The sequence below is a fragment of the Tauraco erythrolophus genome, chromosome 2 (genome assembly GCF_009769465.1).
Source record: "Tauraco erythrolophus isolate bTauEry1 chromosome 2, bTauEry1.pri, whole genome shotgun sequence".
Taxonomy (NCBI): Eukaryota; Metazoa; Chordata; class Aves; order Musophagiformes; family Musophagidae; genus Tauraco; species Tauraco erythrolophus.
The window spans coordinates 109,148,963-109,171,964 of record NC_141466.1 but is presented as its reverse complement, the minus strand read 5'-3'; the positions used below and the strand labels follow the sequence as shown (position 1 = coordinate 109,171,964).

The 23,002-nt window shown below is 36.3% G+C and overlaps 1 protein-coding gene across 1 annotated transcript in view; it reads left to right on the top strand.

Annotated features, from left to right (window-relative positions):
- The window catches only part of USH2A (usherin), a 397,560-nt gene that overhangs the window by 160,022 nt on the left and 214,536 nt on the right, over positions 1 to 23,002 (top strand). The window contains exons 26-31 of the mRNA XM_086629442.1: positions 1,615 to 1,888; positions 4,951 to 5,154; positions 5,289 to 5,369; positions 7,645 to 7,830; positions 19,235 to 19,348; positions 21,716 to 21,877. Coding sequence (XP_086485568.1) covers positions 1,615 to 1,888; positions 4,951 to 5,154; positions 5,289 to 5,369; positions 7,645 to 7,830; positions 19,235 to 19,348; positions 21,716 to 21,877 — 1,021 coding nt within the window. The remainder of the gene's footprint in view (positions 1 to 1,614; positions 1,889 to 4,950; positions 5,155 to 5,288; positions 5,370 to 7,644; positions 7,831 to 19,234; positions 19,349 to 21,715; positions 21,878 to 23,002) is intronic.

Below are 23,002 nucleotides of genomic sequence, written 5' to 3'. Positions count from 1 at the left end.
CTGTTGAGAGATGGTAACTGAGACGTCTGGCAGAATGAGATGATCTTCATGCGTTTTTGGTTTAAAATACAAGTATATTTTCCAAGAACAGATAAACAATCAAGCATTTTTTTTAAATTGATCCCAGAATTTTTTCCAAAGTAAACAATTTATCTGTTGTTTTTTCTGAACCTATACTCAGCACCAGAGAGAATGCTAGACCTATGCAGGACTTTGCTTTTTTATATCCTCACCATGCAGAACAGTTCAAAGTGAACAGTGGTCCTCTATCTTTAGCTGCACTTGAGCATTCTAAATGTCAGTCCAGGTCAACACAAAAAGCACAAGCATCATTCGCTGCCTGCTTTAAGACTATGCCAAGATGAGTAAATTGGAAGAGGGATGTGCTGAGTAGTGACCCTGTGTCAAACACCATGCTCTCTTTCCAGCTTCCGGGTCTGGCAGACTTGCTGGCGTACTATTAGCTCTCCGTATTAACTCTCATCATTGAAGAAAAACAGTGACTTGACCAGTGGGCTGCTTTTCCAAGCTATACTCATCAGCATTGATGCCATGATCTGTCCTTCACTTGTACTGTAGAATCCTTAGCTAAGAAAGGTTATGAACTCATGGAAATAGGAAAAGTTACGATCCCAAAGAAACAAATAAATAAAAATCCCTCTGTTTCATGAGCAAGCAGTCAGTGTGCACTCTGAAATAGGACCTGTATTGCCCATGACATCTCAAGTACTGAGTTCTTTCTTCAGAAGGGATCTCTGTTAAGGAAATACAATCCAATTACAAATACTACAATAGCAATATTATCAGTAACCTGAATATGTCAGTTTGTCAATACTGGTAATAAGCATTTATATTAAATCTGTATTTTTTATTTCACTTAATAAGATTTTGGCAGAGAAACAGTAATGCCTTTTTGTGAACATATCCATATTTTTCAACCACCAGTTCATCACCTAAGTGTTTAGTGCTTTATACCTGCCAGTTTACACTCTCAGCCCACTTGTATTCCATCCATCTAGGATAAAGAGTCTTGCAGTAAAGCGTTTGGAAACTTCTGCAGTGAAAAATTTAAGTAAAATGTATTTCTATTAGAGAATTGGCACATTAATCTCAAAAAGCACATACAAAAACAATTATTTTCTTACAAGATTTAGAAGAATGAGGATCAAATACAGAACCAATGTATGCTGGAAAAATTTGAAATTGAGTTCACCAGCCAATTAAAAAGACCTTAATCGGGTCTGACATTTCATTTCCTTATTATCTTGTTATGTTCTTCTAAAAAATGAGTTGATAGATAAAATACTGTTTTCTCACTCTCAAAAAAGGCAAACCAGTTATGGTTCATTGTCTTTTCCTTTTTCTTGTCTGCATTAGTGCCGAAGTCAGTTGTCAAAGATTCAGAATGTTTTCCTACATACTTATACACTGTATTTAGCGTGTTTTGTGTAAACAATTTTATTGTAATTTCTGCTATCCTGAAGGTAAAAATATCTTGTTCATTGACCTTGTTTGTTGATTTCCCTGATAATTTTTTTTTTGAATAACCATGTGTTGTTGCTGTGTATGTGATGTCTCTTTCAAATTTTTTATTTTTTTTTTTTTAATATATAGATTGAACTGAAAAGTGGAACATTGAACATCTTTTTAAAAACTGGCATTGTTTTTACACAAGTGGATCTCTGGTTAGGACTGTCTTATTGTGATGGAAAGTGGAACAAAGTCACTGTGAATAAGGAGGGCTCCGTACTTTCAGCAAGTATGAATGAACTGAGAGAGCAGACACTCGAACCCCATGTTAAGCAGCTAAAAGTAAACTCACCTATCTACATAGGAGGAATCCCACCTGAGATTCAGAATTTTTATAGAGATCTGGGGTTAGAACAAGGTAAGGTGACACCAAGAAAAATTTATGTTTTTCGAAACCTGGTGTCATGCACAAGGTGGATATTCTGCTGCTGGTACTGTAAATTCATGAATATGTAACATGAATTTTTCCTTCCACTCATTGTAACTTTAACTGCCAGTTATCCCTATCCATCTAACTTTACTTAGTCCTGATCCTGTTGTAATGCTATAAAAGTTCTTCCCATCCAGTGATATCTGAAGCAATCTGACTCATAGGAGTGGAACTGGAGAGTAGCAAACGGTAATCTGAGTTGCCCACCCAGAAGATCTCAAATCTTCGTCAGAGAAAGCCAGTTCAGATAAATTTATTTCACTTGGACAACTTGTGTCACTCACAGATCTGGAATACAAAACCAGTGGAGACAGTAAACATAGCTTAAATTGCTGTAATGAGACTGGATGCTGCCACATGGAAGAATTGTTGGGAGTTTATTAGTCCTTTTTTAGGCGATACTGATTCTAGTCTTAAAAATTAAGTGAGTATATAATCCTGATTTTGGGTTTTGCATACTTTACCGTGATGTTTTCCATGTTATCAGGAGGAGGGGAGATGGTCATGTTTTTAGCCATTGCTGTGACCCTTCTGTTCTTGAACAGGTCAAATTTATAGGGAAAAACAGAGAAGCATTAATTACAGCCCGATACTAATGGCCTCCACCAAAGGATCTACTCAATGAAATGTAATCAAAAAGTTTCTGTTAAACTCTCTCTGTTTATGGTTTGGGTGTGTTTTTTCATTACTTATGAAGCTATTCATCAATCATGATGTATTTTTCAGATACTGTGGGCAAATAAGTAGCAGTCAGTAAGTGATTAGTGGTGAACCTAGTAAGTGGCTTTGAATGCGTGAGCTCACATTGAACGTGTGCGTTCAGGTGAGCGCTGCAGAGCTGCGTTGACACCTTGTGATTTCAAGCTATAGAATGGTTTGAATCAAATCCATGTGCTGGCATTCACAGACAGCTCCAAAATATTGTTTTAAGTATTCTTTCAGCTGTAGGTATCACGTGTGTTCTAATCTCCCTCCAGGTTCTACGTACAAAATATTTATGGGCTAAAAGAGCTGGCCAGTCGTACCCTGTCGCTGTTGCCTTATAGCAGATGGTATAGCCTCGTGAGTGGATGCATTCACAATTCCTGTAGCAAAGAACAACTGTGAACAAAGAATCTGGGGCAAAATAATGACTGAAGTCTATATTGAGGCACATCGATAAACATTGCTTCTTTCACCGAGCTTCCTCAGCATGCTGCTAAATAAGATGGCGGCTGCAAATTTATATTCAGAGCGTCTGAAGATAAAAACATTCTCATGTGTTTTTAAATGTAGATTTAGTTAAGAAAGATAGGCGTTACAGCTTTGAAACGTATTTTTATTTAGGACTGTGATGATGTAATGGTGTTATAACAGAACATGGAAACCTTCCCAGTTTAAAAAGTGCTTACAAAAGGTTTTCTGAAGTAATGGCTACTTGGTAGTTAATTTTGAATAAAGGAATATTGTTTTGTTCAGATCAATAATGGGTAAATATCCTTCTCCTCCCATCCCATCTTCATGTAAGTTACAACTTTATTTTAAGAAATTTCAGCTAGAGTCTGTGGGCCTTTGCATGACACATCACACGCCCTCCTGAGAGGTCAAGATGGGGGGGAACTGGTAGGAATGTTTGTGAGAATTTGTACTGTCATTAATTATTCTGCAGCTACCTGAGAGTAAACAAGATTACTTGGCTGACGTCAGTCAGAAATCTTCAAATAGTGATAAATGCAGCTAAAAATATACTAAAAATAATGTATTAAAATAGGTTATACAGTATGCATCTCATTGCAAATTAAACAACTCTTCATTTTGTCTAATGATTAAGATGCCTGTGCAGACTGGGACTAATTCTTTCCTCTGCCACAGGCTGCCTAAGAAGCTGAGCAGATAGCTGTGACGTTGGATTTGAGCTTAAATTAGGATGTATTCATTTTAAGGAGTACTTTTGTCTGAGTTCCTAGTGTTTTGGACAGAGTGTTTTAAAGGATAATTCAAAGTAGGTGCCCACCTTCAGTGCCCCTTTTTGCATGAACTATGTATAGGTATTAGATTCTCAGATTGGGTGGCTGAGTACAAATACTACTCTGCCATCTTGCAGTAATAGAGGCAATAAAAGTACGTAAGACATAAATACAATGTTTTCACAAAGCTAAAAAAGAGCAGTGATCTGCGAGAGGCTGATTTTTAATTTACAAAGTTAATCCTTCAATGAACTGAAGTCTTCAGTTTGGTTACTGGTTACTTTGGTTTCACGTTAAACAACAATCACTGTACAGTGATTTACTCAGATCTGAGAAAAATTTAATATCAATTCATTAATTTCTTTGTAAATTGAGTTATAGAAGTATACAGAAATTTGAATAACTGCATCCTGAAATTTTGTAGTGGTGTTTTTACTGCAAGTAACTAATTTAACATGTTTGCAATGTTAATGGGAATGTTACACACAAAGAAGTATATATACATATATATAGAAGTAAATACAAAAATAAGTTTCTTAATTTTTTTTCTCATAAATGAACAGTTTAGGATAATGTTTCTAGAGTATGTTTGTAAACAGCATACATTCCCATTAGGATAAACTGATATATCTCCAAGGTTTTCTGAAGTTAATCATATATTTAATCTATATGTTATTCTCAGTTTGAGGAAGAGTGTATATTAACAAAATACTAGCAAGCAGTGGAAAGCTGGTTTTCAAATTCAGAATCACTTTTATGATGATAATTTTAGAGAGAAGTGGAGAAAACAGAAAGCTTTTTCCTCTTGGGATGGAATTGATAACAATGAAAGTATAGTTCAGTAAGGCAGGGACTCAACACCATAGTACCAGGAATTTTTACCAGCTTAATATCTTGAAAGGGAGGACTGAATGTCATGTTGGAACTTAACATATTCACATTACAATCTTTAATGCTGAAAACATAGAATTGAACGGATCAAAAGTGTTTCTTAATTAATGACTGAAGCTCTTTATGTGATACTGATGCCTTACTGTTTGCTAGGTTTCGGTGGTTGCATGAAGGATGTTAAATTTACACGAGGTGCTGTCGTTAACTTGGCATCTGTGTCCAGCAGTGCTGTCAGAGTCAATCTGGACGGATGCCTATCAACTGACAGTGCTGTTAACTGCAGGGGAAATGACTCCATCCTAGTATACCGGGGAAAAGAGCAGAGTGTTTATGAGAGTGGTCTACAACCATTTACAGGTAACACATTGGTTCCTTAAATGAAAAACATAATTTTTGTTTCATTCTGTATGAATGTATTACGGTGTTCAGTATTTGGTTCTTTTTGTTTATATTTTTTGTTTCTCCTCTATCCTTCTCTATGTTCTTTGAAGAATACCTTTATAGGGTGGTTGCTTCAAATGAAGAAGGATCGGTATCTAGTGTATGGACCCGTGTTCGTACAAGAGAATCAGGTAAATATGATTTTAAGGCTTACTTATTCCCATTTTTTATTGACTATCTAATGTGAAGTTGGAGAAAATCCCACCACAGTAATTGAGTAGTGTAAGTTTTACAGTGTTTCTAAGGAGCAAACCTGCTTAATGCTTTGAATAGGTACCAAATTACTGTCTTCAGCTGTAAAGCGTTCAGGCAAGTTTCACACGTAATTGAAAGTCTTTTCCAAATATACATTAGATTATGTAATTGTGTGAGAGCAAAGAATGTGCAAAGATTGAACTGCATTGACTAAGAACAGCCGTGCATCTAGATATGTTCATACATGCATGCCTAAACTCACACTACCTGAGTCTGCTGCAGTAAGTAAATCTGTATTTTCCTGTGTGTAACTTAGTGATACAAAATCAAGCATAGAGAAAGGAGAGGTACAGGGACAGCAGGCACAAGCTGTGGAAGGTAGGAGGCCATGTAAGTTGTTAGGGAGAAGGGCATCTTGTGAAAGTTTTTCTTTACATTACCTGCATATGAGTACGCTGCTCAGTGCTGCTGAATGAGGATTCTCTTAGCACACGACCCATAGATCGTGTGTGAAAATGTGGTAATAGTGAACAGAAAAGCAGCGTGTGGCTTGTGGGGAGGGTTCCAGTAGGAACATAATACCTGCTGAGCCTTAAAGATCAGATTTTTCTTATAATTTATTGAAGAAAATTTAAAGGACCGTTCCTTTTTTGTTCAAAGTTTTTGCAAAACTGGTTGAGCCAGCAAGTTTTTGAAGATTTACAGTTCTGCATGTTTTATTTAACCAACTTTTCCTCTTCTGTAAATTGAAGCCTAATTGCATTCCATCAATGCAGAGAATTCTTTTAATACAAGATATTCAATGTATGATCTTAAAAAAGATACAATACCTGTGTAAGTATTGGACTTGCAAATGCATTCTTCTGCAGCTTACTGTCATTATTTTGTGTACGGCCCAGAAGAGAGAAAATACATGCATATTTTCATATCAACTGTCTGATGACTGTAAGGTTTACTGGAAATTTGTGTTTGCGAGCTGACCATAGCATTGCGCAGCTACATGTTCCCCGGGGTTGGAGAATAATTGCGCTATTTAATTATTTTTGAGTTGGTTTTGCTGTGTCCCTTATGAGAAGACCATCTGCTATACAGTACCTTACCTTGCCCTGTGATACACTTCAGAACTAATAAAATCAATATATTACTGAAGCAACTGAAGCTTTTCTAGAGAATCACATTCTTTCTTTACACAAGAATCACAACTTCCAGCTATTTTCATACTTTGCATTCTGGTATCCTTCTTAAAACAAACAAGACTGCATTCATATTTAGTGAAGCTAAACAATAAAATTACAGAAGAGAGGTTATTTGATGATGAGAAAAATGAATGATCATCAGCAGGGCTAGGGAGTCCACATGCACTTACAGCAAACTCATCATCCATCATCCTGCCATAGTGTTCCTTGGGCCTTTCCTCTGCATCCCTTGTGCAGTCATCTGTGATGAAGTTGTTACTGGCCAGACCTCTACTTGGTGTAGCAATATCTAATAAATAGTTAAAGGTTATGGGAAATGGGATGATTTCCTTTTTTTATTATTAGCAACTGTATGCATATATGAGCTTGGCTTTCCATTTCTTTTAAACATCTTCAATTTCATTTTTTTTTCATTTTATAATATGGAATGATAAGAATCAAAGGATTTTGCAAAAAGGCCTTTCAAATCTCTGCTTTGCCCTGAGGCAGTTGTATGATGTTGTGAAAATACGAAAATAAATAGAAGAACTTAAATTTTTTTTAAGTGCTTTTGTAAATGAGAATGCACATTTTAAGAAATGTTTCATAGTTTTGGCGTTCTGTGGCTTAGATATCCAACAGATAAATATTAAACCCTTCTCTGTTGCAATACTGTCTTGTTTCATTCTGTTCTATGATTATAATGCCTGAACTTGTTAGCTACATGCAATCCACCTCCTCTCTTTGTGAGTGATGCTTAAATATGTTTGATACATTAAATGTTTTTGGAAAATCGCAACAAGACGAGAAGAAATGTTATGTAGATGGAGTTTTGATGGTTTTGAAATATAGCTTAAACTGAATAGCTCAAGATGTGCAGTCATATTAAATCAATGCTGAAAAGTTACAACTCTAATAAATTGTATTTATGCTAATGGTTGAGTCTGATTTACTGCAGCCATTAAAAGTGAAGAATAGGTGCAATAGTCTCCTTAGAACTGCCATTTTCTCTATTTTCTATTTTATCCTTCTACAGTTCCACAAAACGTGCCAACTCCCTCAAGAGTTCACAGTATAAATGGTTACAGCATTGAGGTCACCTGGGACAAACCTGCTGGGGTCATAGGTGTAATTGAGAAGTACATTTTGAAAGCATATGAAGAGGATGGTCCCAATGTACCCATCGCTAGTGCTGAGCTTGCTGACACTAGTATGCTCACAGGTAAATGTTGTTAAGTACCATTTTTTAGGCACACCTAATAATATGGGATGCTTATACCTCCTTGTGTTGAGCTATAAAGTATTACTTGTCTATTTTTGTGTATACACAGCATATATAATGTTTGAAAGGGCAATATTTGCTGTCAGCACCCACATGCGTAACAACGTACTGACTTCAAAGAACAATAGCAATTGAGATACAACTCAAATACTAAAAAGCAGTTTCATTTAAGGTATTCCTTTCCAACCTACTGATGCTTTGGGAGAGAATGCTTTTTTGTGTGTTTGCTTCTGCATAGTATATGTGATTTTTTTTTTGTTTTGTTTTCCTCCCCTGTTGTTATATCCAGTGCACCTAACTGAACTCTGCATGTGGGTCCCATAAGATACTGTTTGACCTGATGTGTGAAAACACTTCATCTACTTCCCTAATATTGATCATAGAAACCTAACTGGTTTCAATGCTTTTATGTTAATCAGATGCTTTGCTTGATACCACTGGGATGTGGAGATGAGTTATTATGGAATGAAGAAATTGGGGCCTTGGGTTTATGCGTTTTGGTCACTGTTGAGCTGTGGGTTGTGAACAGGAGCTATGGAAACCATTGCAAATAAGACGTTTTCTGGAGCCTAGGTCTTTTTACCCATAGGAGACATGTTTTTTGAAATGAATGCTGGACTCTCTGCTACATACAGAACATTTCAGGACCTCTCTTCCTGTCAGGATAGCATGGATCTGGCTTTCTGCTCTCTATTAACAGAAAGCCTTTGCTGGCTGATGCAAAGTTGCCTGGGAAGGGAGCACATTACAGACAACAATCTGGGTTATGTTATGTGATGACTAAATGGGGCAATAGTACAAGATGCTATTTTCATTGTAACAAACTATGACCAATAAATTTGTTTGTGTACTCTCTAAAATTAATTATATAATTCACAACAATTAAAAAAGTGCTAATGACATAATGCTCAAAGCCGATGATTTGTTTTGGTCCAGCTTTGGGCAATGTAACAATCTTAGAAAGCACCTCTAACCCTCAGGCAATATGTTGTTGCTGCTTTACTGAAGCCCAGGTAGTATGTGTTATATGTTTTGTGTTGTTTCTCTGGCATAATGTATTTATACATTTTCAAAAGCAAACATGCACATATTTTATTTTCTTCAGTTAGAAATCTCTTGACTATTTATGAGTAATATGCTTACAATAACAAAACTGCACGGGCTTTTTATTCTTACTGTGATTTCTTTGATGAACTTGTTGATTGAATACTCTTTATCTATGCTGCAAAGCCGTACAAATTATGTTAGTATAAATTAAAGATCATATAAGAAATATTTGGATTAGATATCTTATTCATAGGTGATGGTCAGAACCAAAATTTTGTTTAAATTTGTTTGCAATGTGCCATGATTACGTGTCAGGTTATGGAAGTCTGCACCAGGCTGGACAGATAAGAGGTTATCTAAATGCAGCTTTCAGGAGACAGAAGAATAAGACATTCCTTTATATTAAACAAGGATAATAAATTGATCCTGGTTCTTTAGTCTATTATAGCAGATAGCTGTTGAATGCTGCAAAAAAAAAAAAAAAAAATGACCCTAAGAACTTAAGAACAGTTGTATTCAACCATTGACCTTTCTGACAACGACAGATTGTAGTTGCATGGGACGAAAAGGTAAGAAATGTGCTAAACATGGAGTGAGTCTTCCTGATAATGCAAATTCATCAGGTAGTTTGTGGAATTCCTGAGCTGCAAGTTGCATCTGGACCATCATGTTTAATGGTCTGTGGTAGAATTATCTGTCTTTTTTTTTAATACACTTATGCTTTTGGCTTCTGTAACTTGCTATGGCAGGAAGTCTTCCAATTCAGTTTTGTATGTGTGGAAGGGGTGCTTCATTTTGTTATTTGTAACTGCTGTCCAATAGATTGGTTATGTATTTTCCAATTCAGCATTGTATGAAGTATGTAATTTGTGTCCTCATGGTGAGGTCAGAGCTGAGACAAGTGAAAAACTAAATCGCTGATCTTGAAATGATTTTACCTTCAGCCCATTGATTTCAGTGAAGCCTACACAGATGGACTAGTCTGTGGATGTTGAGAGATGATTACCCAAAAATGTGAGACTCCCAAGAAAAGCTGTGGCTTTCGCTGCTGAATCATCTTTCCTGGCTAATCGAAAGTTAACATAAGCACAGAACCCTGCCGGAAGATGCTGGTTTTGCTTACTTTTCCTTTGAGTTTGCTGAGAAGGGAAACTTTGCTTATTTTCTCCCTAATTTCAGGGAAATTTCTTTCCTTTGTTGAATTCCATGAGAAGATGCTACAGTAACCCTAACAGCCAAACTTGCTAATGCAACAGGAGAGAGGAAGGCATTACAGCTCTCAGTGAGATCACTGATGAAGCAGCTCTGGTATTTTTCCACTCCCTCCTTCAAATTTTCATTCACTGTTAAGCCTAGGCACCACGTAATCTGCTGCTTGCAAATGTATCTGTGGGCACTGCTAACCCCCTTTATCTTGTTTTTTTTTTCTTTGCACCTTTTTATTCTCATTTGTTGTGTTTTGTTTTATAATTAGACCGTAAATTCTTTTGAACAATTACCATGATCTGTTCTGTGCAGTAGAGTCCTGAGTCATAACTGGAGCACAGTAACAAAAAATTATTATAGCATTGCTCATTTCCCAGAAGGCTGTCCTGTGTGTGTCAAATTCAGAAGAACCTGTTGTACCCTTGTCAAGAAGAAGAAAAGCTGAGCTAGGTATTTAAGGTAAAGTAGGTCTTTAAATGAGTATAATCCCGTAGTCTCAAATGTCTGAAACCAAAATCCTTTAAAATCTGACCCTTGTAATCTTTGAAATGTCAAACTCTTTTTTCTCTTTCATCCAAGAAAGGAAAATTTAGCAGATTTAAATCCTGACTGTTGAACCAGGAGTTTATTGGGTAAGGTACTATTTTTCAACATGATTTTCAGGATCTGTATTGTAGGATGAGAGTGTAAAGTTAGAGTGTAAATTTTTGGGGTTCAAGGAATGCTGTGCTACCCTATGTCGCCTTCAGAGAAACATGTAATAACATTGGTACACTTTGGATGCGGCCAGTCATGCTTGACAGAGTAATGAAGGAAGTACAGGGCCATCACATCAAAGAATTTTTTTCCTAACAGCTGAGTTGCTTTACTCTCTATTCCAGTGCATTCCACTATGCTGCCATCAAAATTTGGGATATAAATTAGAATCAGTATTTAAACAAATGAAAAGTTTTAGAACACACTGTTTCAGTGCGGTTTGTGAGCAGCTTTTCCTTCTGCTTTGCTTTGGAATCCAGAATATTACAGAATCACAGGATTGTTTGGGTTGGAAGGGACCTCTTGAGATCACCTGGTCAATTCCAGGAGCTCAGGCAAGGTCATCTGGAGCAGGTTTCCCAGGTCCATGTCCAGTCAAGTTTTGAATATCTCCACCGATGGAGATAAGCCTCTGTGGGAAGCCTGTTCCAGTGTTCGACCACTCTCACAGTAAAAAAAAAAGTGATTTCTTGTGTCCAGGCGGAATTTAATGTATTTCAGTTGGTGCCCGTTGACTCTTGTCCTGTCACTACTGAGAAGAGTACTTCTTCTTTGTTCCCTCCTTCTTCTTTGTTCCCTCCCATCGAGTATTTATACACTTTGATAGATCATCCTGAGCTTTCTCTTTTCTGGGCTGATCAGTCCCAGCTCTCTCAGCCTCTCCTCCTAAGAGACGCGCTCCAGTCCCTTTATCATCTTAGTGGCCCTTTTGTATCATCCACAAACTTGCTGAGGGTGTGCGGTTCCCCCATCATCAAGGTCATTAATGAAGATGTTGAGCAGTATTGGTCCCCCTATCAACCGCTGGGGTACACCACAGCTGCCTTGCCTCTAACTGAATTTTTTGCCTCTGATCACAATCCTCTGATGCTTCTTTTGTCAAGCAAGAAAATCATTTTATAATTGGAATTGCTCTGGTAGAATACAGGAGATCTGCAAGCCTCTAAATTTGACCAGCTCCCAATTACAGGCACTGAAGAAGGCTAGCAAAAGCTGCAAAAAATATTTAAATAAAATATCCTGCAAGAGAATTCACAAACATTTGGTGTTCCTATTACAGACTCCTCTTTTAATTTTGAATGGTTTTTGCAATTCATCCTGCCTGTGTCGTTGCTGCAATAACCAAGTACTGAAGTTGCGGCTGCTCGCGTGATAACAAGAAAATCGTTGTCGATGGCTTCCCTCCTGAATGCTCGCGGTCGCCGCTCCCTCTTTCCCCTGACATGTGTTTGTAATTACTTTTCACCTTTTAGTCTTTTATGCTCAGCAGATGAATATCTCAGGAAAAGTTAATTTAATGATTTAATATGGCTAATCAAAGCGGCTCGGCTGCGCCTTGGCTGTGAAAGCGCTCTAGTGAGGGAGTCTCTCAGAAGAGGAGATGGAGCCTCCTGCCAGTGACTGATAGGGCCGGGGGAAGCTCAGTGCCTGACATGCAGACGCCCTAGTCAAGAGCCAAGGATGGCCATGGCACAGGATAGGGTGATGGAGTAAGCCTAAAATGAGAATTTGCTGCCTGGTGGCTCTTAGAAAATGTTGTTGTCTTTGGGGTGCTTTGATCTACATGAAGTCTGTAAGTGTTTTACCACAGCCAGGTAGTTTGTCACATGAAACCGTTGAGGAATCTCTTGGATATTACTTTCATGCACTTGAAATTACTTGAAAGCTCTTGGTTTACACAAATATTTTACGCTCAAAATGCTCCTACGCTGCAGTTAATGAGATTCTTGTGAATTTGTAGAAAATAATTGCAAACCAACTAATTTAAATATATGTAGAGCCAGAGCACTGGGAGGACTCCCAAGTCCGTACTCCAAGTTGGGATGAATTTCTAATATTCTAAAATGTTTTATGAAGATAGAAAGAGTCACAACATCTTAACTGGGTTTGGTATATTTAGTTTTTATCTACTCATGACTAAAATCTGACAGAACCTTTAAAGTAATAAAAGCTGGAACTTTCTGTTGAAAATATGGTCAAGAGCTGCTTCATCAGGTGCTTGAACCACACTTCGATACACGGATGATTGTCATTTTTCAGGTAAATTCTTTATCATCATTTTGGTCAGAAGCACAGATAGATGACAGAAAACATCTAAGTATTTCCCATAGCCAGAACAACAGTGGTATGTGCTTTACCGTGCCATGCCACAGTGTGTGAGATGCGGAAGGCTGTATGCGTCCTTCCCACAAGAAGTGGTATCATGTACTGAGACCCATGTAATGATTAGGGCTGCAATGCTTGTTGTTGGTTTATTTTGTCCCATATTTTGGTGTCTTAAGGAGGTTTAGCCTCTCTCACTCTCACCCACGTGTACACACACCTCTCTTGGTGGGAGAAGCTGCAGGAGTATACCAGAATCTGCACCTCAGCCCCTGCTCAGATTCCCGTTTGACTCAGGCAGCCAATGCAACATAGGGTAGCCAATAGATCTATCTCTGCCCATTAGGTTTCTGTGAGTTGTCAGGTAGTGTTTGAGCTCCTAATGAGTCTAAATCAGAGTGTCAGGATGTAGGTTTGTATCTCCTTTCATCTAGCTGCCTTTAGCAGACCAGCAGCATATTTTTCAATATGTGCATTTTAAATCATAAATGATATTAATATTACACAATGTTAAGGTTCTATCTTGGTAGAATTTAGACCTAAATGAATTTTGTTTACAGTCCAATGCTGTTGTGTAAATTTATTAATATGAAATGTAAATTATCTGGTTAAATAAACCTGAACATTTTATCAAAATTACATCAACTCTTTGCAACATACCAATACTTTTATTAATAAAAAGAAATCAACTTTTTAATGTTTGTGAGGACAGAAAGGATGATTAATATTTTGTAGACATACTCGAAAAAGTTTGCAAAAAATTTAAGTCTTTTTTTCTCTCTCTGCAAACTTTTAAAATTAATTATCCTGCAGAAAATAAGCAATGACAAAGTTATCTGGAAGGATCAAGAGTAAGAAAGTGATAGATATTACAGAACCAATACTCTCTGTAGTTAATTAACTCTTGGTGCGAAACTGGACTGCTAGGCTAAGGTTTTCTGCAAATTAAAGCAGTCAGAGAGTTGCCCTGTGTTATGAGGAATGTAACAGGCTTCCTCGAACACTGCAATATGAATTACATCTTGAAGGCCAGTGGAGCTTGTATATGGTTGGTTGTGAAATTTTTCTGTTGGGGGGAAAAAAAAGGGTCTTCGAAGCCACAGACACTGGGTAACTAAAGTAAAACTTTGTTTCCTCTTAGAAACTAAAGAGTTGGAACATGTGCCCTGTTGTTCAACAATTCTTCAAAATTTTATGACTCAAACTATACTTACAGTAGAAGATGCTTTAAAAATGCAGATGTATGTGACAGATTGATGTGCACAGGCTTTCAGTCCAGAAATGCGTATGTAGAAGATGCACGTACTTAAACAGTTTTTGCTACAATCTGTCGAAAACAAAGTCAGTTGAGGACTTCCTTTTCTGGTCAGTGGGCTGTGATTAAGTGTACTATGGCAATGATGAATCTTGACACACAAGTGACTTTGTTAGATGCTGTACAACCTCAGGCATTCAAGTTGGCTAAATAGTCTTTAGATTAGGGGAGGGGGAGGTTTGGTAATTTTTTTAAAAGAGCTTAATAATTAAGGTAAATCTATAAGGTCAAGTGTTGTAACAGGTTGTTATGAAGTAGAGTATTAGGGAGGAAACAATGACAAAATCTGGCAACGAAAAGTCCCTTTGGCAAAAAACATACTCAGCTTGTGAAACAAATAGAATTTGTGTGTATAAGCTCTGTGATTGACTTTGGGAATCTTAATATTCAGTAGCAGAGCTGTTTTCAGGCTGCACATGAAAGTAGTGCCTGATTATGATTAAAATTTGCTAAATTTACCTATAAAAAAATTAAACTAGCCTTGCAAAATTGTTCTCTTCCACTGTCTTAGCTGCATTTTTTGTGGAAGTGAGGAAAAGAACTTTAGTATTTGTGTTACATCTGTAAGATTGAATAGCTTCTTTGAGTTCTGTGTGAGCAAGTGGGCTTAGTTTTGTTTTTTATGAGATGGATCCTTCAATAAATGTATTTTAAAATGCTCACCTCAATTTATATTTGTTTAACCAATTCATTATGCAGAGTAAAAGCTCTTTAAGTTACCATGAGCAAGTGTGTCTTTCCATTTCTGAAGACCTGGTGGTGTTTTGAAGCAACTTTCTGAAAAAGCAGGATGACAGATTGGAGCAATGAAGCAGCTGCTTTCATAAAAGTCTTTTAAATGGATGAGGAAATTGATAAATACTCTAATTGTCTTTGAATCTATTTTTCAGTGTTTATGAACAGAATATTAGCTCTCATACTTTAGTCGTAAACCAGTTTTTTTTCTTGATGAAAAGTACTATTTTTCCACTCAAAATCTGCCAAAATACTGTAGAATCTGGCTGAGTTACCTAAATATATGATACCTCCCTTCTAGATGTACTGAATAAGAGATATGTCTGTTTTGTAGAGAAGTGAAAGGAAGAAGCTGGATATTTAATCTTATGTACTGTATGCATTAGAATGATGAACGGAGTGCATATAAAGATGCAACTAAGTCTGACTAGTCCATGCATCCATTTTATCACAAATTCATTGTTGACCCTTTTCTACTGTCCATGTCAATGTTTTTATCCCTATCTGCAAGAATGAACCTAGCATTTCTTCTCTGACACAACTCTAAACCTCAACTTTAAATATTGCAAATAATTAAAGATCATTTAAATAAAAGTATAGAAAATTAAATACTAGCTTCGCATATAAAGTGGGCTTAATGTTCTAGGTGTGATTCCAGATCACTCTTTTAGACTGTTAACTTTACATTCATATTTAACAAATGACATTATTCAGTTTCATGGGGTCACTGTGTCAAAATGTCTGTGTTAGAACTTTAATTTATTTCCAAAGGTTCTTTGAGTGGGCAGATAGGAGTGGTGTGTTAGAATGATTTACCGTCTCCGATTCCCCATGTGGATTTTAAGGCTTGGAACGTAGTCTATGATGTAAATTTTAAGTCTAGATGGATTCAGCTGCTCCGTGGTGGCAGGCTGAATGAATGGGACTCATATCCCAAATGTGGGAGGCTGACCCTCTTCTTAAATATTGATGGTGCCTCTAATTCTATCTCCTGATCAAAGTCACAATTTATCTATCTCCCTCCTGTTAGTGTTAATAGCATATATGCAAGTGTGGTTGTGGCCAAATTTTGCTTTGTTAGCATCCCATCTTGGAAAGCCTGATGGATTCTTATCAGATCAGCAATTACTTGGTATACACAAGAGATGCCAGTATGATAATTGAGGAGTTAGGGAAAGTTTTTTAAAGCTGTCAACCAACTTCATTGGATCATAGGCTATTTTTTATTGCAAAATTTATTTTGCTGTGCTATAAATTATTTCACCTGTATCAGTGATGATCTTTGCTGTGGGACTGCTGACTTTGTACTCTAAGACAGTCAGGCACTGAGTGTAAATTTCACTGACTGACTAAAAGTGCAGAGGAAATGAGTGGGTAATGAGAGCAGAGCAGCCAGTTCTTTAATTGAATTAAAAGCCGGGTGACACCAATGCAGACACCTGTCCAATTACAGACAGGCCAAGGTGTTTACCATTGCTGTACAAGCGATTTGAAGATGACAGAAATCTTTCCGCCCACAGATTAACATAATGAAGGAGAACAGATTACGGTGGATGCTGGCCAAACAGATAGGTTGGCAGCTGAGAAAAAAGTAGTTTGCTGAAGTATGTAAATAAAATCTGTGCGCTTTCTATTGTCTACCTATGCAGCACATCTGCTTATTTGTTGAAAGAAAATAGTGCAAGAGTACATATAATGGAAAAACATTAATTAGAAAATGAAAAAATTATTTTTGAAGTTTCTGCCTTTGCAAAATATTTTTTTTTAACATAAACCTCCTGTTGTAAAAAGGTTTATTTGTTAGGTTTTTTCAAATTCTCACTGTCGTCACAAACCTATCTATGCAATGTATACTCTGTTGTGCTGCAGGTGCTTGATATAAAACCTTTCTACTTTGTCAAAAGTAAACCAAACAGCCCAATCCAAACCTTCTTACAGCTACAGACATCTTTCTGGATATGTGCTACTGCAGCTCTCAGTGCCTGAAGCCATTTTTGACCCCACAGAATGTCTTCCATCAGGAAATGCAAGGAGCATTAATTCACTACTTCATAAGAAAAGAATGCTACAAGTGCTAAAAGTACAAATAAAACTAAATTGCTTCCTAAAACACAGCAGAGAGAGGGAGATGGCGTATACACTATCCCATGCTCCTCTTAACAGAGAACTTGCAAATGTCACAGTTATAGGATTTGGTTTCTGCATCTGTTTATTTGCTGAAGGTAATTTCAGTAGTACCTTTTATACTTTCCTGTGTTTAACCCTCTGCGATCTGGAAATAAGTGGTTTGTACTAAGTTTTATTCAAAAAAGATGTTTTTTTGACTGATGAAATTTCTGTGTGAAGAATTTACTATAGATTCCAATATTCCTGCTCTACAGCAATAGTAATGCTTTAAAACTTCATTATTTTCTATTTTATGCTTTTTTTAATACTCTTAAAAATATTCACCTTCCGTCACAGGAAGATTACAGGCACATTTGCTTGGGTGCAAATGAACAACATTCTTTTTCTTTCCAGTCGTGTTTATGTTAGATAGTAAAATGGCAGTAAAGTTTTGCACTCTTAACTGTGGGTTTGCAAAATGAAAACTATAACCAGAGAGAGTGGATTCTGATCAACTGGTTTTAGTTTAACACTACTCTGAAGCGAATGTCATTACTTCTGAATATCACTTTGTGTGTACAAATAGACCTGGACCTCAGAGAATTCAAATAGAAAGATCATTGCAATGCCAACCTTTGAAGTTTTGGGATTAATTACAAGAAAAGACATGAACATTACGAGTTTGGTGAAAGCTAATCTCATATTTTGCATGTGAATGCACCTATTAGTAAACACAATGCAAATATTCACAAACTTACTTTGATTGTCCCACTCAGAAAATAATATATTTATGCTGTAACTGTTAACTTCCAGCATCAAATTCTCCAGGCCATTTTTGTGAGTAAAAAGGGCTTTCATGTGGGGAAAAAAGACATTTTTTTTTTAAATGAAACCCAAAGTTATGGTTCTTTCTATGTAGAAACTCAATGAAGAGTAGTAATAAGGACTAATTTCTTCTGCCTGTTTATGTACATGTAATGCTGAAGGGGTTTGCAATCTTATTGTACTGTGGGACGTTGGCCAAAAATTACGGTTCTCTGAGGTACTGTTGCTTTTGAAGCTGCTTTGCAAAATCCCAGTGTCGGACAGTTCCAAAATAACATTGTTTGTTATAAATTTCATTTTTTTTAATGAAACACCCCATTGATTTTACTAAAAGCTGTGAGAGTCAAAGTGAGAACATGGTTTGAAATAAAACTTAACATGAATTGGCCTTCTTTTAATCACTACTGCATTTTCATTCCGTACCACTTTATCGGCAGGCCTACTTCGAAACTGGAACCGCTGATGTTTCTGAAACTGACTGTAAAACACATTTTGTTCCATGTAGTCCTACTGTGTTGCAGTTCAAAACATTTTCAAACTTAAGGAAGTGGTAAGCTGTGATTTGTTGCATTTGGTATGACGAGGATCGATATGTGGGATTCTAGCAACTTCTCTTCACTAACATAAGTGGGACCTGAAGAAGCATAGGATTACATATCTTCTTCTAAACCCTTGGGTACTGTGTCACCTGAATTATGTTACTGTTATAGTACAGCAAATATATAGTCTCTGTGCTGCCACTGAGGTAAAGGCACACAAGTGGGATGTTTTATACAAAAAAAAAAAAAAAAAAAGAGAATTCAGTTTATGGATGAATAGGGGCTACACTGGAGAGGAAACATTAAAAAAAATTTGTTCTGGGAGAGAGTGAAAATGTCTTGGAAAAACAAAATGAATAACTGAAAAAACTTTGAGGCATGGATTAAGAAAAAAACTCGAATTTATTGTCATTGTTGTATTAAAATATACACCTCAATCTTGAAGTAGTATCTGTTATAGTGAGAATAACTAAAGAAATTTAGCTACATCATTAGTATTAAGAATGGAATAAAATACCATTTACTCTTAATTTATTTTGCAAAATTTAAGTCATGGCATATTAGGAAGGAAACCTTAAAATAATTTTTCTTTTCTCCCTGCAACAGTGGAAACCTGTACCAGAAAACTTTAAATTTTTTGCTTCTGTCTGCATATGCACCTAATCAGTCTGTACACTATACATGCATTACACCTTGCTTTCTTCTGTTGCAGGCATGTTGACAGGCTTGCATCCCTTCACAAACTATGCTGTAACCCTAACTGCTTGCACTTTGGCTGGCTGTACTGAGAGCTTGCATGCGTTGAACATCTCCACTCCACAAGAAGGTAAAGTAATTTCAAAGGTCTTGACTTCCACATTTCAGTCATGAATAATAAAACAGGAGAAGAGCTAAATGCTGCAAAGCCATTTGCTGGAAAACCCCAACCTAATTTGATGACAAAGTGCATTGCCAGACCATAATTGCTCCATTTTTTGGGGGGGTGCGAAAATGAATCAAACTCCATACCCTTTAATGACATGCATCTTTAATAACTGTAATGCAGATTAATGGGCTTTTTAATTGCTGTTACATTGTTCATGCAAGAGCCTTGTCATTAATATGAAGCATCTGAAAGATTAATGAAAGCTTCCTCATTTTACTATGGCTCAGAAGTAAATCTAGAGACAGTCTGACTAAAAAGAATTGATTGTATGGCACAGTATGAAATTGAGAATCAAACGGTTGATTTCCATGGTTTCTTTTAACTGCTAAACACCAGCAATAGGCAACAATTATTTCAGTGTGATGAAACCTCCAAATGCCGATTGAGTTATTTATTAATCACTGTTCAGATTTTCCCTTTTTTTTTCTGAACACTTTTACATGTTGTTGTGCTCAAACTTAAAGGTTGTGAGTGTAAATTAATGTTTTCTATGCATACATTAAGTACAGGAGCAGGAAGAAAGAGAAAATACATTACAGTTCTGACTTTAGATTGATAAGTAACACACATCAATTAATGGAGCAAATGCTCCCAAAATACCTGTGATGTATCTAACTTCATTCTCAATTAAACATAAAGTCCACATCTCCTGGTTCTATCATCCTAAAACCATGTTAATCTAGTTATTGTCATTCATTATTCCAAATTTGCACCAGTAGAGTAATGAAGACTTCGCAATGTGTTTATAGGATAGTAGTGAGTCTTCCATGATGTGGAGTAGTTTTCAAAAATCCCTCCCTCCCACAGTTCTTACTTTTATCTTTCATGTAAAGTAGGTAGTAATACAGTACCAATAAAACAAATAAAATTTTAGCATGAAGTTACGTGAATTGGAACTATAATGATTAAAAGAACACTGGAGTGTTGAACTGCTGCCAAAGCAGGTAGTCATGCAAGGCATTGTCCTGGTGAGGACAGTCATGAAGACTGCAGTCTAACATTTCTGGAACAGTGTTTTGATGTGAACATCTTAACAACTACTAGCAGCACCAATCAAATCAAAACCCAATTATCACCTCTTGGAAGTTCTAAATAAACTGACTGAGATTGGTAGCATTATCCATGAAAGGGTGTAGCCTCTGACAACCAAATAGTTAATGGATCCTGTAACATAAACATGAAATAGAGTATTGTATATTTCTTCCTGGTATAATATGGTAATTAAAAAATAAATTGTTTATGTCTTATTTTCTGAGCTTAGTGAATAAAGCAGGAATTCTTACATGTGTTTGAGAAAAATGTCTACTGTTTTCAGATGTGCTGTTGTATTGAGAAGGTTTAGGCAAGAATAGATTTTTTTTATTATTATTTTTTCCCTAGAGATCAAATAAAGCCACGGGGAACATGTGTTTTATCCCTCAGAAGAATTGAACAAAAAGTCAATGTGGGGAGCTTCTATTTTTGGACACTCTTGTTGCATGCTCTTAGTAACAATAAATTGATGGTACAGAAGACAGACACCATATCACACCCTCCAGCTATCCCTGTTTCCCTATTGAAACATTCATTACTTTATATTGTTTTCACATTGCCAGCCACTGCTAGTTATTGTTTTAAATTGCTAGCACAGAGCTTGTAAATTACAAGATATTCCTCCCAGACTAAGGCCCGAGTTCTTCTCCCCTTGCGATATTCAGTGGGATTGCTTGTGCTTCTAGCATGTAACTCATTGGAAAGGTGAGAGAATTCAGCTTTTAAATTATTATCCATTGCCAACTTCCAGTATATTATATACATAAAATCTATGGCGAACAAACATTACTAAGCATATCAAATTATGGGAAGTCTGAAATAAAGGGTAGTGCCTAAGAATGCAGCATCTGCATTTGTGATTAGAAAGAATGATCAGTTTGTAGTTTGTAATAAAAAGCATGAAGGAAGAGAAAATAATTAGTGTTAAAAAAGGACAGTACTAAAATTGTGTACCCTTCTCCTTGCTCAGTGTTATCAAGCCAGAAAGATAAAGTTACATAAGCATAATTATTCTCCTAAAAAGCAGTCTTTCATAGAAGTTTCTGTTTGGCTAGGAAGTCTCACATATAATCAGAGAGTTCTCAAAATGCTGGTATGTTGCAAGCATAAAATCTCTTTTGAAATTCCAATTTTACCAAAAATCATTTTAGTAGTAGCTGCTCACTGAAATAATTTATTATTTGTGGAAATATAATATAATATAATATAGTATCTTGTACATTTTTTTTTCACCAGCCCCTGAAGATGTGCAGCCGCCCACAGCAATATCCTTTCCCTCGCTCTTGCTGATGAGTTGGAGTCCACCAAAAGCACCAAATGGTGTTATTACGCAGTATACGTTATATATGGACGGGGTACCAATTTACTTTGGAAATGGAACCAAGTATGTTGTAAAAGGTAAGTTCTGTGCTAAGTAGCATGTCAGTTGGCTATCTTGTAGTTGCTATGAATCATTAGATGACTGACCCCTTCTTATTTTGGAGATACGAAAGAAATTTAAAGTGAGCTGGATGCTCTTTAAACCCTGATAGGTTCATTTTTTTTTTAAGAATCCTTCATAGGACTCTCTGTTGAGACTCTCAGAAATTAATGTTACCATGATGTAGCTAAATCTTGTGCTGTGTTTCCTCTTTCACAGGACCTGAGTCATCTTTTAATGTTTTTATAACTTTTTGATCTGGTAGCACCCAGCTCTCAATACAAGGAAACTGTAAACTGTTAAAGACAAGATATGATCTACAGGTTTAATAATTTTTCCTGCTATATTTATTAGATATTCTTAATTTAAGAGCCATTACATTACTTTCCTGAATAACCCATGTTTAATTCATTTGTTAAAAGTGTAAAATAATAATCCATTTTCTTTTGATAACAGTTATGGAATGTATCAATAACCAAGTTGTATCAGTGCTCTTAAACTATTACATAGAAGCTAAATGACTGTTATTTGGCAGTACAGTGAAGCATGTTAAACTGACTTCCTATTTTAAAGTAATCTGTGTAGTTTAATGAAGTATCCAAGTTATTTGTTCAGAGATTGTTCTCACAACAACAAAAAAAGCGCCCCAAAACCCAAAATATTGGGCTAGAATTATCATAGCACTATAAAAGCATTACTCTGGACTCATCAGAATTTGGATATGGTAGTAGGTACAAGAAAAAAATAAAGCATTTTGTATCAGACAACTTGAGGAAAAAAGGTATCAAGACCCTACTTTCTTTTTAATGTAAGGCCTTAAAATTGAAATCCATTACTGCATCTTCAGTTAGTATAAAACATATTTAAAAATTCATGTAGTTCAAATTTCTGTGCCTTGCACAGGCCATAAGCTACTGGTGTGGTGGGTCAGTTTTGACACTGAAAAATGAATCCAGTTAGAGAACCTCCTGAAGGCTGTTGATGATCGCTGTAATAAATAGTGCACACTTTAAGTCAAACTTTTTCATTCTGTATTCAAAGGTAATGGATTTTTCGTAACCATAGTAACCTTAGTGTATTTCTGGATAAATACATGAGGTATA